At 32.5% G+C, this 12792-nt stretch overlaps 1 protein-coding gene across 9 annotated transcripts in view; it reads right to left on the reverse strand.

Moving 5' to 3' along the window:
- LOC126742310 (calmodulin-binding transcription activator 2) overlaps positions 1 to 12792 on the reverse strand; it is a 999827-nt gene that overhangs the window by 62376 nt on the left and 924659 nt on the right. For 7 of the 9 annotated variants that reach the window (XM_050448953.1, XM_050448954.1, XM_050448951.1 and 4 more), the window contains 3 exons: positions 747 to 821; positions 491 to 682; positions 352 to 438 (listed from right to left, as the gene is read on the reverse strand). In XM_050448953.1, the coding sequence (XP_050304910.1) occupies positions 352 to 438; positions 491 to 682; positions 747 to 821 (354 nt within the window). The remainder of the gene's footprint in view (positions 1 to 351; positions 439 to 490; positions 683 to 746; positions 822 to 12792) is intronic. The other 2 variants (XM_050448959.1, XM_050448952.1) reach the window with 1 other exon arrangement.

Below are 12792 nucleotides of genomic sequence, written 5' to 3' on the forward strand. Positions count from 1 at the left end.
TTTTTACCAAGCAAAATATTTTAAATTTTTGATATTTTTTGTATGACATTTTTGATGATAAAACCATTTTTGTGTGTTTATTATCAACTAAGTATTCATTTATCTGAATTTTGGTAACTTTGTTTCTAAAGGAAGTTTTGTTCAAAAGATTTCTAAATGAAAATGGCATATAAATGCATTTTAACAAAGATGAACTTGTTGAGATTTATGTTGTGTAAATGTGAAAAAAAAATTCCGACCGACGCACTCCTGTAGAATCCTGTATAATACTTCAAGAATACTAGAACTGATGGTTTAAAACCATATTATATATACTAATCTAAATAAATTTAGTACATAAATAAAGCTTACCAGTGCTGCCTGCCTAGCAACTCTTTGCTTTTCCATTAGTTGGCTTACGATAGCTTCAACAGTCTCGGCAGTTTGCAGTTTAAAATTCTAAAAATGGCTCATTTAGTCAATAATGCTTTTCGACCATAAGCCTACTTACCGATATTTCTAATTCGTTGTTAAGATCAGGTTCATCTTCACTAAAAAACATCGGCTTAAGCTGCGACACTAATTCATCCTTAGTCCATTCTTTCTTGTCAGCCCATAAGGCAAGGTTAGGTGTTATTACTGCCAGTTTGTTATCATCCGGGTAAGGTACATTCAGATAATGGACTAACACTATGTCAGGATTCTAAAGAACAAAAATACAAAAATGAATTGCTAAAGTATTATTAAATAAAATAATAATAACATACTACCTGAAGGAGCCAGTAGCATCGTCGATGAAAGGTTGGTAGAATGGCCGAATGTACGTAACATCCATAAATGCACTGAAAATAATAAAAAAAAATGTTTTGAAATAAAAAATGCTCAAATTGGTTTTGTCCTAAAAATAGTGACAAATTAAAGAAAGAACCGTCAAAATAAATCCTAAGGCCAGCCCTGGTGAAAGAAACCTGTCACCCCGTTTTACAACGAGGCGAATCGGAAAAAGCGGGCCCATCAATTGAATTTGTCTAATGTGAAGGCCCGAATAAAACCTTTTACCGCCCTGCTCGGATCCATCGAGGAAAAAGATAAAATGCTCCTCTTTAATTCGCTTTAATTCAACGGTTACATTTTCCACGGAAAAGTCGCACGGTGGGACGGACGTGTGGCAAGAGATAGGTGGACAATCAGTTTAAAAAAATAAAAGAAATTATTTATATTTTAAAGGAAAAGTTTCGCAAGTCTTTATATTTGTGATGGGCTATACATTTATTAAACCTAGTGTTACCAAATAATAGACGTTGTATCTTGGTGTCAAAATATGTCATTATTTATATATACGCCTTCAAAATAATAATATTTCTGGTGTTAAAGTTATCTTCAATTTTTATTTGTAAAAGTCCAATATACAGGGTGAGTCATTAATATTGCACGAAAATTAAAGGGCGCATTTCTTAGGTCAAAATATTGAAAAAAAATCTATAATCATATGTCTCAAAATGCATATAAAAATGGCAAAAATAACAAAATAATAAACAAAAATAAGAAGTAATTACTTCTTATTTTAATTTTTGCTGTCAAAGAAAAACATCTATACATCGCTCGCACGTCACAAAAAATGCAAGAAAAAAAATTCGATTGTTGATCAAAATTTAAATACATTCTACCTTCAAGTTTTTGTTATTCTTATATTGTTGCAATCGTTTCCAATAAATAAAATATTAGTTTATTAAATGCTAGTAGGTGACCCATATCTGCATTGAAGTTTTTGAACTGTACAGTTTTTAAAATTTTCATTTCAAATTAATTACAGTAAAAGAGAAAGTTGTGATATGCATTTTGTGTACAGTATCGCGAACGCCAACGCCTACCAAGCAAGGCGTATTTTATAGTAAGAAAGATTTCTGAATTGTGCTATTCCACATGGTCAAATATTTATTCGCAACAATGAACTATCTCGTACAGTTGAAATGTAGAAGCGGAAAAAGCAGTATTAAACCAAATTGAGGAAGACCCTACAGGAAGCACAAGAAAGAGTACTACAACACTAATTATTAGTCAATCGACAGTCTCCAGAAGAGTGAAGAAGCATACGAAAATCCGCATGGAATTATTGAAAGACGGCACCAGCAACAATTTTCGGTTTTAATGTATAGGTGGAAATTATTGGAGATACTTGACTGCTTCATATTTTTTGCCAGAACGATTAACTGGATATGTTTATCCGCATTTTGTCGAAGAGGTACTGTCTGCATTATAAAAAGTCCCCTTTGAGCTAAGATAACAAATGTATTTTATGCATGATGTTTTTCCAGCATACTTTAGTTTAATTGCTCGTGAATATTTAGATAGAGAACATCCCAATTGCTGGATAGGTCGCGGTGGTCCACAAAAATGGCCTCCGCGATCTCCCGATTTAAACTTATTAGACTTTTTCCTCTGGTATCAACTAAAACAATTAGTTCATACTACTCCACCTGAAGATGTTGAAGAGTTTAGAAATAAGATAGTGGCAAGCTGTGCAATTCGAAACAAAGCAGGCATTTTTGAATGAGTGCGGCAACCAATGGTCCGTAGGGTAGGTGCTTGCATTGATAATGAAAAGCTATACTTTTAACAATTGTCATAACCCCTACTCTCCTCCGTTTATGTTTTGCGTCATATTAAACACTTTTCCCTTTTGTAAAAACTTTTGATTCTATAAGAAACAAATTGAATAAATAAAATGGTTGTTTTCATTATTGTATTTAAAAACTCAAGATGTAATACGTGGCGCACTCTATTAGTGACATCAAAACTATCAAAAAACTTAAAAATAGCACCTTAAAAAACTTTATCCCTATACCTTATTTCATTTGGCTATTCTCGTTTACTTTAAAATCATTTTGAATATTGAAAATTAGATTTAAATTTCAACGCCCTGTAACTCCGCAGGGAAGCATTTTCGGACATAGGTTTAAAGGAAGTTTTTTCAGTATTTTGATCCAAGAACGGCCTTAAATAACTTTCATGCAATTTTAATGACTCACCCTGTATACCTAGATATTTTGTCTAGAGACCCGTTTTATTTACATTTATTTAAAAATAACGACGAAAAAAGAAATATAGAAGGTCATACTCATTAGCCTCCTTATTTGTTTTCTAATATCTACCGAATGCTTTTCAACATAATTTTTTGATAGTTTTTAAAAAATCAACTCATTAAATAATAGTCTTAAAAATGAACATTGGGAAGATATCTATAAAGCTTGTGATGTTAATATTTGTGCTGAACTGTTTTTTAATACCATTAAAAAATATGTAAGTGATGCTACTGACATAAAACAATTAAAGCGCTAAACAATTAAGCTGCGCATAGTAAAATCCTGAATAACTCAGGATCTAGTCGCTTCAAAAAGAGAAACTTATAAAACTTTCCTTTATAAAACCATCAGCGATTAATTTAAATAATTTTAGAACTTACCATGACCGATTAAGTACCTCAATAAAATTAATAAAAAATTACTACTATTCGAGAAAACTAGAGAAGTATAAAACTCACCCTAAGCAAAAATACAAATTATTTACCAGGAAACTAATGAGAAAGGAAAAAAAATACAATAATTTATGAAAAGGGAAAAAAGTGCATATTCAGATGGCTACATCCCTTAATAGTTACCTTTGTATAGTAGGTAAAGAACTGGCCAATAAAATATCTCAAAACATACAGACCAAAAGAACAGATATACTGTAATAGAAATAAGCAATTTAAAGATATTTTTTATTACAAGAAATACTAATGTGTTTACTTTCCAAAATATTTAATTTACATTCCCAAGAATGCCAATGTGGCTAACAAAATTAAAACATTTATTGGAAAATGCCTCTGGAATCATAAAAACTGCGTACCAATTTTCAATAAAAAATTAACAGTCGTATCGAATTAACTAAAAAAAATATTTTGTACTCACAACTTTCCTACTCTATAGTCCCAAATTTAAGATCAAAGATGTTTGGACATGCGTTTATATAAACTTTGTTGTTTTACTTTACCCAAGGAACATGTTTGTTAATTTTGTCGCAATATCAATAAAATACTTTGTATATCTTCTATATTTTTATATTTAGTCACTTTTTATGTAAGTAAAGCTAAATTAAAATATATTATACCTAAAATCTGTAGAACAATCACAGAATTTATGTATTTATAAAATTGCTTGTTAAGCGTTTCATGAAAATCCAATGCATTTTGCACTATTACGGTGGGTAAAATTGTAATAAAATACAGGGTGTTTCAAAACTCACTACATATATTTTAAGGGCGTATTCCTGAGGTCAAAATAAGAGTTTTTTTTCCTATAAACATGGGTCCTAAAATGCACCCCCTTCAAGCTACAGCCATCGCAAGAAGTGTAAAAAAAATCGATTTTTTAAAACTGTCTACAGTTTTGCATCAAATTTAATGAAATTTGGAATACTCCCTCCTATTTTAGGCGGTCTATTTACTCTTTATCTTAGAAAAGGCGTAAAACTAATTTTAAGGGGTAAACTGAGGGGGTGCACACTTTTGACGGCCAAAATTTTATGTGTACATAATTTTTTTTTTTTAATTTTTGGTCTCTTGCATTGTTTTCATACGACTATTAGTTTTTGAGAAAATCGCCGGTGAATAAAAGGATAGCAATATCGTAAATTAAAAATCAAAGAAAAAAATTAGGAAGTAGGCTGTGTTTCGCAATTGTTGACATTTTTATTTTTGAGGTTTTAGTAGTAGGCTGTGAGTATTTGTTTTAGACATTTTTTAATTTGCTTGACATTTGGTGTAAAATAAATTAACTGTCATTGTTGACTTTGTTTAATTCCAATAGTTTACTTCCCGTTTTAGATTTAAAGTGTAGCTCTTATTCCCATGTTTTATTTCTAAACGCTAACATTGCTAAAATGGAAAATGAACGTTATTCATTCGAACATCTTGCAGACATCCATTTTGTTCATAGTCTTGCTGATGGTAACGCGTATGAAGCTCAAAGGTTGTATCAGTTAAGGTTTCCTAATCGCCGACTCCCGAATGTACGAACATTTTCAGAGTCACTTCGGCATCTAAGGGAATACGGTAGTTTTCGGACCCCCAGGAACAATGCAGGCAGACCAGACCGCAACAAGCATGAAACCCAGTGACAGCGGAGCAAATTTTGAATGCCATCGACGACGATCCTGTCCTAAGCACCCGACAAATAGCTCGGAATTTGGATGTTTCTCATGCAACTGTCTGGCGGGTTTTGCACGAAAATAGCTTGTATTCATACCATATTCAAAGAGTTCAAGCTTTGCTGCCTCAAGATTTCCTAAGGCGCTTACAGTTTGCAAGGTGGTTACTTCAGAGATGCGCGAGAGATAATAATTTTTTATCAAGTATTCTATTCACAGACGAAGCTCATTTTTCGCGGGAAGGGGTGGTGAATTTTCACAATGTGCATGTTTGGGCAGCAGAGAATCCGCACGAAATTAGGCAATCTCATCACCAGGAGCACTTTAGCCTTAATGTATGGGCAGATTTCGTGGGAGATGAGTTAATTGGTCCTTTCTTTTTTCCTAGAATTTTAGTTGGCGACACTTATTTAGACTTTCTACAGCACCATTTAAATGGTTTACTAGACAATGTACCTTTAAATGTGTGAGCGAACATGTGGTTTATGCATGACGGTGCCCCCCCTCATTTCCGTATAACAGTGCGTGACTATTTGAACTTTGTATTTCCTGAGAGATGGATTGGTAGAGCAGGCCCAATACCATGGCCTCCACGCTCCCCGGACTGCAATCCTCTGGATTTTTTTTTCTGGGGATATGTAAAAAGCCTCGATTAATAATCCTGGTTAAGTGCCTTCGCTCGAGGTCCTAAGGCAAAGAATTATTGATGCCTTTGAAACAATAAGAAATACTCCCGGAATTTTATAGCGGGTAAGACAATCTATGAGAAGACGAATGGAGGCTTGTATTGCAGCGGGGGTGCGCATTTCGAGCACTTTTTATAAAAAAAATATTTGTTTCTCAGAAGTTTATTGTTTATTTAAAAAATAATTAATTATTATGTTAATAAATGTTAAATAATTTTTTAACCACATTTTGTATTTTTATAAACCGTTATTCTTTAATATAAATAATTGTTCATCAATTTATCGAAAAAACCTCAATAACAAAGTTTCAACGATCAGTCTACCTATTTATTGTTAAATGTCGTGCTGCTTTAAAAATGTCCTAAAACAAATAGTCACAGCCTACTACTTAATATTATCTGTTTAAATTTTAATTATTACGTTATTGGTAGCCTTTTATTAATTGGTGATTTTCTCAAAAACTATTCATATTATCAAAAAAATGCAAGAGACATAAGATTTAGATTTTTGTATGGCCCATATTCTGGTGTAGCTTAATTTAAAAAAAATGTAAGCGTACATACAATTTTGGCCGTCAAAAGTGTGCACCCCCTCAGTTTACCCCTTAAAATTAGTTTTACGCCTTTTCTAAGATAAAAAGTAAATAGACCGCCTAAAATAACGGGGGTATTCCAAATTTCGTTAAATTTGATGCAAAACTGTAGACACAGTTTTAAAAAATCGATTTTTTTACACTTCTTGCGATGGCTGTAGCTTGAAGGAGGTGCATTTTAAGACCCATGTTTATAGGAAAGAAAAGTCTTATTTTGACCTCAGGAATACGCCCTTAAAATATATGTAGTGAATTTTGAAACACCCTGTATATTAAATTACAATCTTAAAAAACTATAAAATTTACGAGTATAACTTTTAGGTTTCAAAGGTAGCAACTTACTGTTTACTAGTAATACATATTTTTTATTTTACCTTAGTTGTCCACTGTCTAAACACAAAAGCTCCCGATTCAGTCGTTCCATTTAAAAATGCGTCCGTCCAAAGCACTGAAGCTTTTCCATTCCGACATTATCAGACCGGTCTAATTAATGGTAATCTTAAGCTTAAACGAGTAATTCCAATAAGGGTTTTTGTATTGCAGACATCCACCCCGCTTTTGCCTGGGACGCCGGCCCCGAAATCCGGACAAATTTCGGTCGGTTTTAGAAACATTTTCGCTCGGATAAAAACACCTTTTATTTCTCTTTTTTTTTGTGATTGAGTACATAAATACGTTGTTAAGAACATCGCAAAAAAGAATTGTCATACGATAAAGAAAAGTGATTTAGAGGGATTTTTTCCTGTTTCTTTCTAAATTACTTCTTTTGCTGTTATAGCTTAAAATAAAATATTATTTATTATTGTTCTTATTATTTATTACTCGATTAGGCATTGATGTGGGAGAATCACTATAATTTTATTTTCAGACCACCCTTTAACACTTGTCACCGCAAGGCAAGGTTAATATGAGATTTGCCTAATAAAATAATGCCAAACTATCGACCCATAAAGATAAGAATCTGCAAAACGTAGACCGATTACTGATCCCGAATTATTCTTTCTAAAAAGTGCCGAGCCTTGCCCATAAACTTAATAATAATCTGTACTGTATAATACTTTTTAGGTGTAAATAAAGCCAATTTAAATAATAATGCCTGAATTTGCTTGTTGATATGCAATCTAAAGCAAACAGATTTTCTTATAATCGGGAAAGACGGTATCTATCATGTTATATGTCACCATTATGTCATAATGTAGGACGGTGACACAAGTTACTATAAAGTCTTTGTTTATGTCGATTTTTTTAAATCAGGCCAGTTGGTTTACTTAATTTAAAGCGTTATATCTATGTCGATTTTTTTAGATATAACGCTTTAAATAAAGTAAACCAACTGGCCTGACACCTTTATGTAATAAAATAATATATAAGAAATGAAAGCCAAGAAAATAGCTTCACAATCCGGCAACGCCGTAGTGACTAGTTGAATAGATTGTGTGTCAAATGTCAATAATTTTACAGTTATTTATAAACGTCAACGTCCCTAAATGAAAGTTCCCAATTTGGTAAACCACTTGCTAGTCAAGTTTTGCTCATCCGCCACGACTTTAAAAAAGTGGTGTGTTTTTAATCTTTATATTTTTAAATTTCATATAGGAATAAAGTAAATATATTTCAGATCAATATAAAAGTGGTTAGTCCGTGATAATACTCTAGTATACTTTTAATATTTGTGTCCATAAGTAAATAGAAGCATAGGAAAATCATGGTCCATATACAACATAAGTCGTTTTTTTGTTAAAAAATGGCTCATCCAAAATCTTTTTTGTTTTAATTTAATGAATTTAATGCATGTTCTTCTAGAATCACTAAAAAAAGCTGTAAAAGTTAATTTCAAAAACAATTTCAATAGTTTTGAATTATTAGTATTGTTTCTTAAAATGGTTTATACTATTGCTGAACGCGTAGAAACGATTTTCATTCATGATGCTCAAAATCGTTGCTTTGCAAAAACGGTGGCCATATTCAACGAAAGACATTGTGAAAGACATCGACAAAGTACATCCGAAGTTAGCAGCTACATTTGAAGAAACAGGATCTGTTGCCAATAAGAAAAGGAATGAGGCAAGATTGCTCAATAAGGCCGCTCATATTGAGGTTCTTGATGAAGTTGCTATGATTGCTTTTACGTCGCTTTATAAAATTGCAGATCAAAGTGGCCTGTCGCTTGAGTCAGTCGTGAAACTATTGAAGCTGCACAAATATCATCCATACAAACTTCGAATTACTCAAGAATTAGGGGATAATGACCCAGGCCGACGTATTAAGTTTTGCGAAATTACGACGGACAAGATTATAACTTGACCCACATTAATAAAGAATATCTGTTTCAGTGACGATTGCACTTTTTACTTAACCATTTAGAGTTTCATTGACGAAGAGGTCATCATCAGTCCGATGATGCTATTGCCTAATATATCCGCCGAAACATTTAATTTTTGAGGGTATTGCGTATGTCCCTCTCTTATAATGTGAGGATTGAAGTCGCTCCAATAACGACAGGTTTGTTTGTTGACTTTGCTAGCAAAGTTTTTAGACACAACTATAGAACCTCTTATAACTCAAAGTGTGGAAAATCAAAGGAACGGCAATGGAAATCTTGCTCTAGATGAACATTTGCTGCACTTCCAGGACGGAGCGCCTTCGCATTATTTACGCCCAGTAAGAGAGTAATTGATAATTATTACCCAGAGCACTGGATTGTTAGGAGGGGCCACCTAGGTTACCAGATCTGACACCGCTGGATTTTTTCTTATGGGATCACTTAAAATCCGTTGTATTTAAAACTCCACCAGCCTCAATTCAACAATTACAACAAATTGTACAGGAGTATAGAAGTTTTTCACCTGAAACTCTTCAAAACGTCGGAGAACAGTTTGAATACCGGCTGTACTTGTGCTTGGAGAAGAATGGAACCCATTTTAAATAATTTATTAAGTAGGGAGAATCACTTATTTTTCAGGAATTTGAAAAAAAAATGCATTTTATGTAGAATTTTATGAGTATCACAAAAATGGTAAAAGAAATAGAGATGGTTATTTAAAATTGTGGGGGTAGGTGCACTGGAGGTCAGGGAGTTGAAAGTAAGAATACAACGAATGCCGCAAAAATTGTCCTCCTTCATATGTAAATTGACTGTTTCGCCTAATTTTCATACTATCATTGGTAGAGGCAATATAAAATGCTGTTTATTTTCAAATTGTCACCCGGTATACTAAGAGGCGACAGTTGACATCATATATCCCAAACTTATAGCCCGTAAAGAGACAACTGATTTACTATACACTTATAACATAAATATTTCAAGCGTACACACTATACACATGGAATTACTTGAAACATTTATTAACATTGTATTTATTTCCTACTATTTATTGCGATTTAAAAGTCGCGCCAATATTCCGACTTGAACTTATTTTCTAGCGGCGAGGGCTCCTTACATAATGATATTACTACCATTGCTCTTTTTGCATACAAATAGCCTTATAAAAGCATACAAAGAACATACAGAGGAAAATTCGAAAAGCCTAACAAAAAGTATTGGATGATAAATTCAAAAAAATAGAAGCTTTGTGAAGCAGATTCGATGAGTTCAATATAACAGAAAAGTTGCAAAAGAAAAATATTTTAAAACGCGTAAATGATGCAGAAGAACTGATTGTATATAAAGAAGATATTAAAGAAACTTGGAATAAGTGGAAATAGTATTTAGAGGAGATGTTTTTCGTTAAGAGAGGGGACCAATCCCTTCTTCCCCCTTTTTATTGTGATAGATTAATTTGTAAGAGTATGAGTCACATGCTAAAGCTGTTTTTCAAAATCATTTATCGAAAAATCTATAGGATCTGCGGGAAAAGAGTGTTACATAGGCAATTTAGATTTATAAAAGGCCTGGATACAAGAGATACACTTTTCTATATACATATATTGTTCCAGCACTGTAGGGATATGACCTGTGGTATTTTTATTTTTTTTAGACTTTCCAGAGGGCGTTCGATAAAATAAAACATAAAAAGATGGTGAACCTATTGATAGATATGAGGATGGATGATTAAGATCTAAGGATCATCCAAAACCTTTACTGGAATCAATCAGCTAATTAACATGGAAAAGTAAAACAACAGAGTAACCATTCTTCGAGGAGTTAGACAGCGTTGTATCTTATCACCACTAATATTTAATCAGAAACCAAATTCATGGTAATTAGTAATGAAACTGGTGGAAGGTATGCCTTGACGGCCAAAAATATACCAATAGACAGAGTAACACAATTCACCTACCTGGGAAACGATAATTAGGACCACTCACAGAAGATCAGGTGTAGAATAGAGAAAGCAGGGCTGCCTTCAACCAAATGGTAAAATTCTGTAAAAGTCACAACCTTAATATCAACATCAAAATTATCCTCCGATGCTATATTTTCTTAATTCTTTTCATAGGATGGAGTCATGGACATTAAACCAGGCAATGCAAAGATGACTTGAAGCCTTCGAAATGTGGCTTTATAGAAGAATGCTGAAAATATGACCAATAAGGCAGTGATAGAAATAATGAAGAAGGACTTGGAAGTAAAGAACACCATCAAGAGAAAAGAGCTTGAGTACATCGGATATATGATTAGGAATGAAAGTGAATACCACCTTTTGAAGTCTTTGTTCTCCATGGGAAAGTTTATGACAGAAGAGCACTAGAAAGAATATCATGGCTTAAAGATTTAAGAACATGATTCTTAGATATTACCGAATTATTTAAAACGGCTGTGAACAGAGCCACCAGATCCAGGATAATTGCCAATATTCGGAACAAATAGGCACTTGAAAAACAAGATATGTCCCGATATGTCGTGAGGTATGCCACTTCGGGTCTAAGCGGCGGACGAGATGATTCCCAAATGCTAAAGAACCAGCTTCTTTATATTCACAGTTGCTAACATCGTCACAATATTTTTCAAGGACAAGTTAATTTTGACAAAAAATCTTCTTGCTACGTATGTACAGTACGTGGGGTTATTTAAATATTATATATAGGTTCATAAATGTATCTAATTCCATTACCAGCATAAAAATATGCGTTATAGGGAGAAATAATGTAGGGTGACCTTATGCAGGGTGCAGAGTTTCACTGAATAGCCGTAGATAAGGATCCTGTTTAAGTTTATGCGACCATGGATACGGTCTTTTTTTTGGTTATTTTTATTAGTGACATCAAAATATTAAAAAAAAAATATATTGACCTTGAAAAGCCTTAAATGTCATTATCAATTTTGTAAAAAAAATTTTCAATTATTTGGAATCTCCAAAATGCCAACTACTAAAAAGATAGTGGCATATCTTCCATTGTATTAATAGAAAAAATATTAAAACAATTAGCCTAAAAATTTGTATAAATTAAAATACTCATGGATGAGCAATGTACTGGATATTACAATCAACAGACACTGGTGGTAGATGCCACCATAAGGAATATAATTTTCTTCCTTTTTTTTTCTTGAAGCTGTGAAAAGCTGAGTGATTTGAGCACAAACTACGCTTATAATTCTTAGTCATTTTTATCTTCATTCAACTTTAACCTCTAATTGATTTATATATAATTAAATAAATATTAATTTCACGAATCCATTAAATTGGAAACTCTTTAAGATGTGGCGTGTTGTGTTTTCGATTTATAAATCCTTATAAAACACACATAACAGAAATTACTGCCTTTTACCCTTCGTCATTTAATATATTATTAAAGTAAATGATAGAGGGACAGTTTAATTGTTTCTTTTCATCATTACAAATCGAATTCGGTGTATTTAACAGATATATTATGAAAGAGAATTTGCAACAAAAAATCTGTAATAATTTAGTATATAGTAGTGGTGACAAAGTAGGTCATTTATAATAAAAACGTTTATATAACATTGACTCCAACTTATATTTTAAATATACAAAAACAAAAATATTCCAGCACATTTACATTTGTGTTACATTCAAGGTAGACCATGTTGATATTATACCTATACTATCTATATTACATATACTATCGGTTACTATTCAGCAGATTTTCTCTTTTGAATCTTATAAAGTCAAAATATCTACGTGTCTTGAATTTTCATCCTAGTAAATTTATGACTGTTGATGCACCCCTTAAAATAAGCAGGCAATCAAATTTTAATTCTGTAATTAATGAGACTCGCAACAAATCTCAAACTAGCTAAAAATCATTAACTTTCATCCCTTGTTATTTAATAGATTAATAATAAATAGGGAAATATACCCCCTATGGGATTGATGAAAGATTAATTTAATTATTTTTATCCCCACAAACATTTTAAAATAAAAAATTGAGTAATTAAGAGACCGA

The sequence above is a fragment of the Anthonomus grandis genome, chromosome 11 (genome assembly GCF_022605725.1).
Source record: "Anthonomus grandis grandis chromosome 11, icAntGran1.3, whole genome shotgun sequence".
In the NCBI taxonomy this organism is placed as follows: Eukaryota; Metazoa; Arthropoda; class Insecta; order Coleoptera; family Curculionidae; genus Anthonomus; species Anthonomus grandis.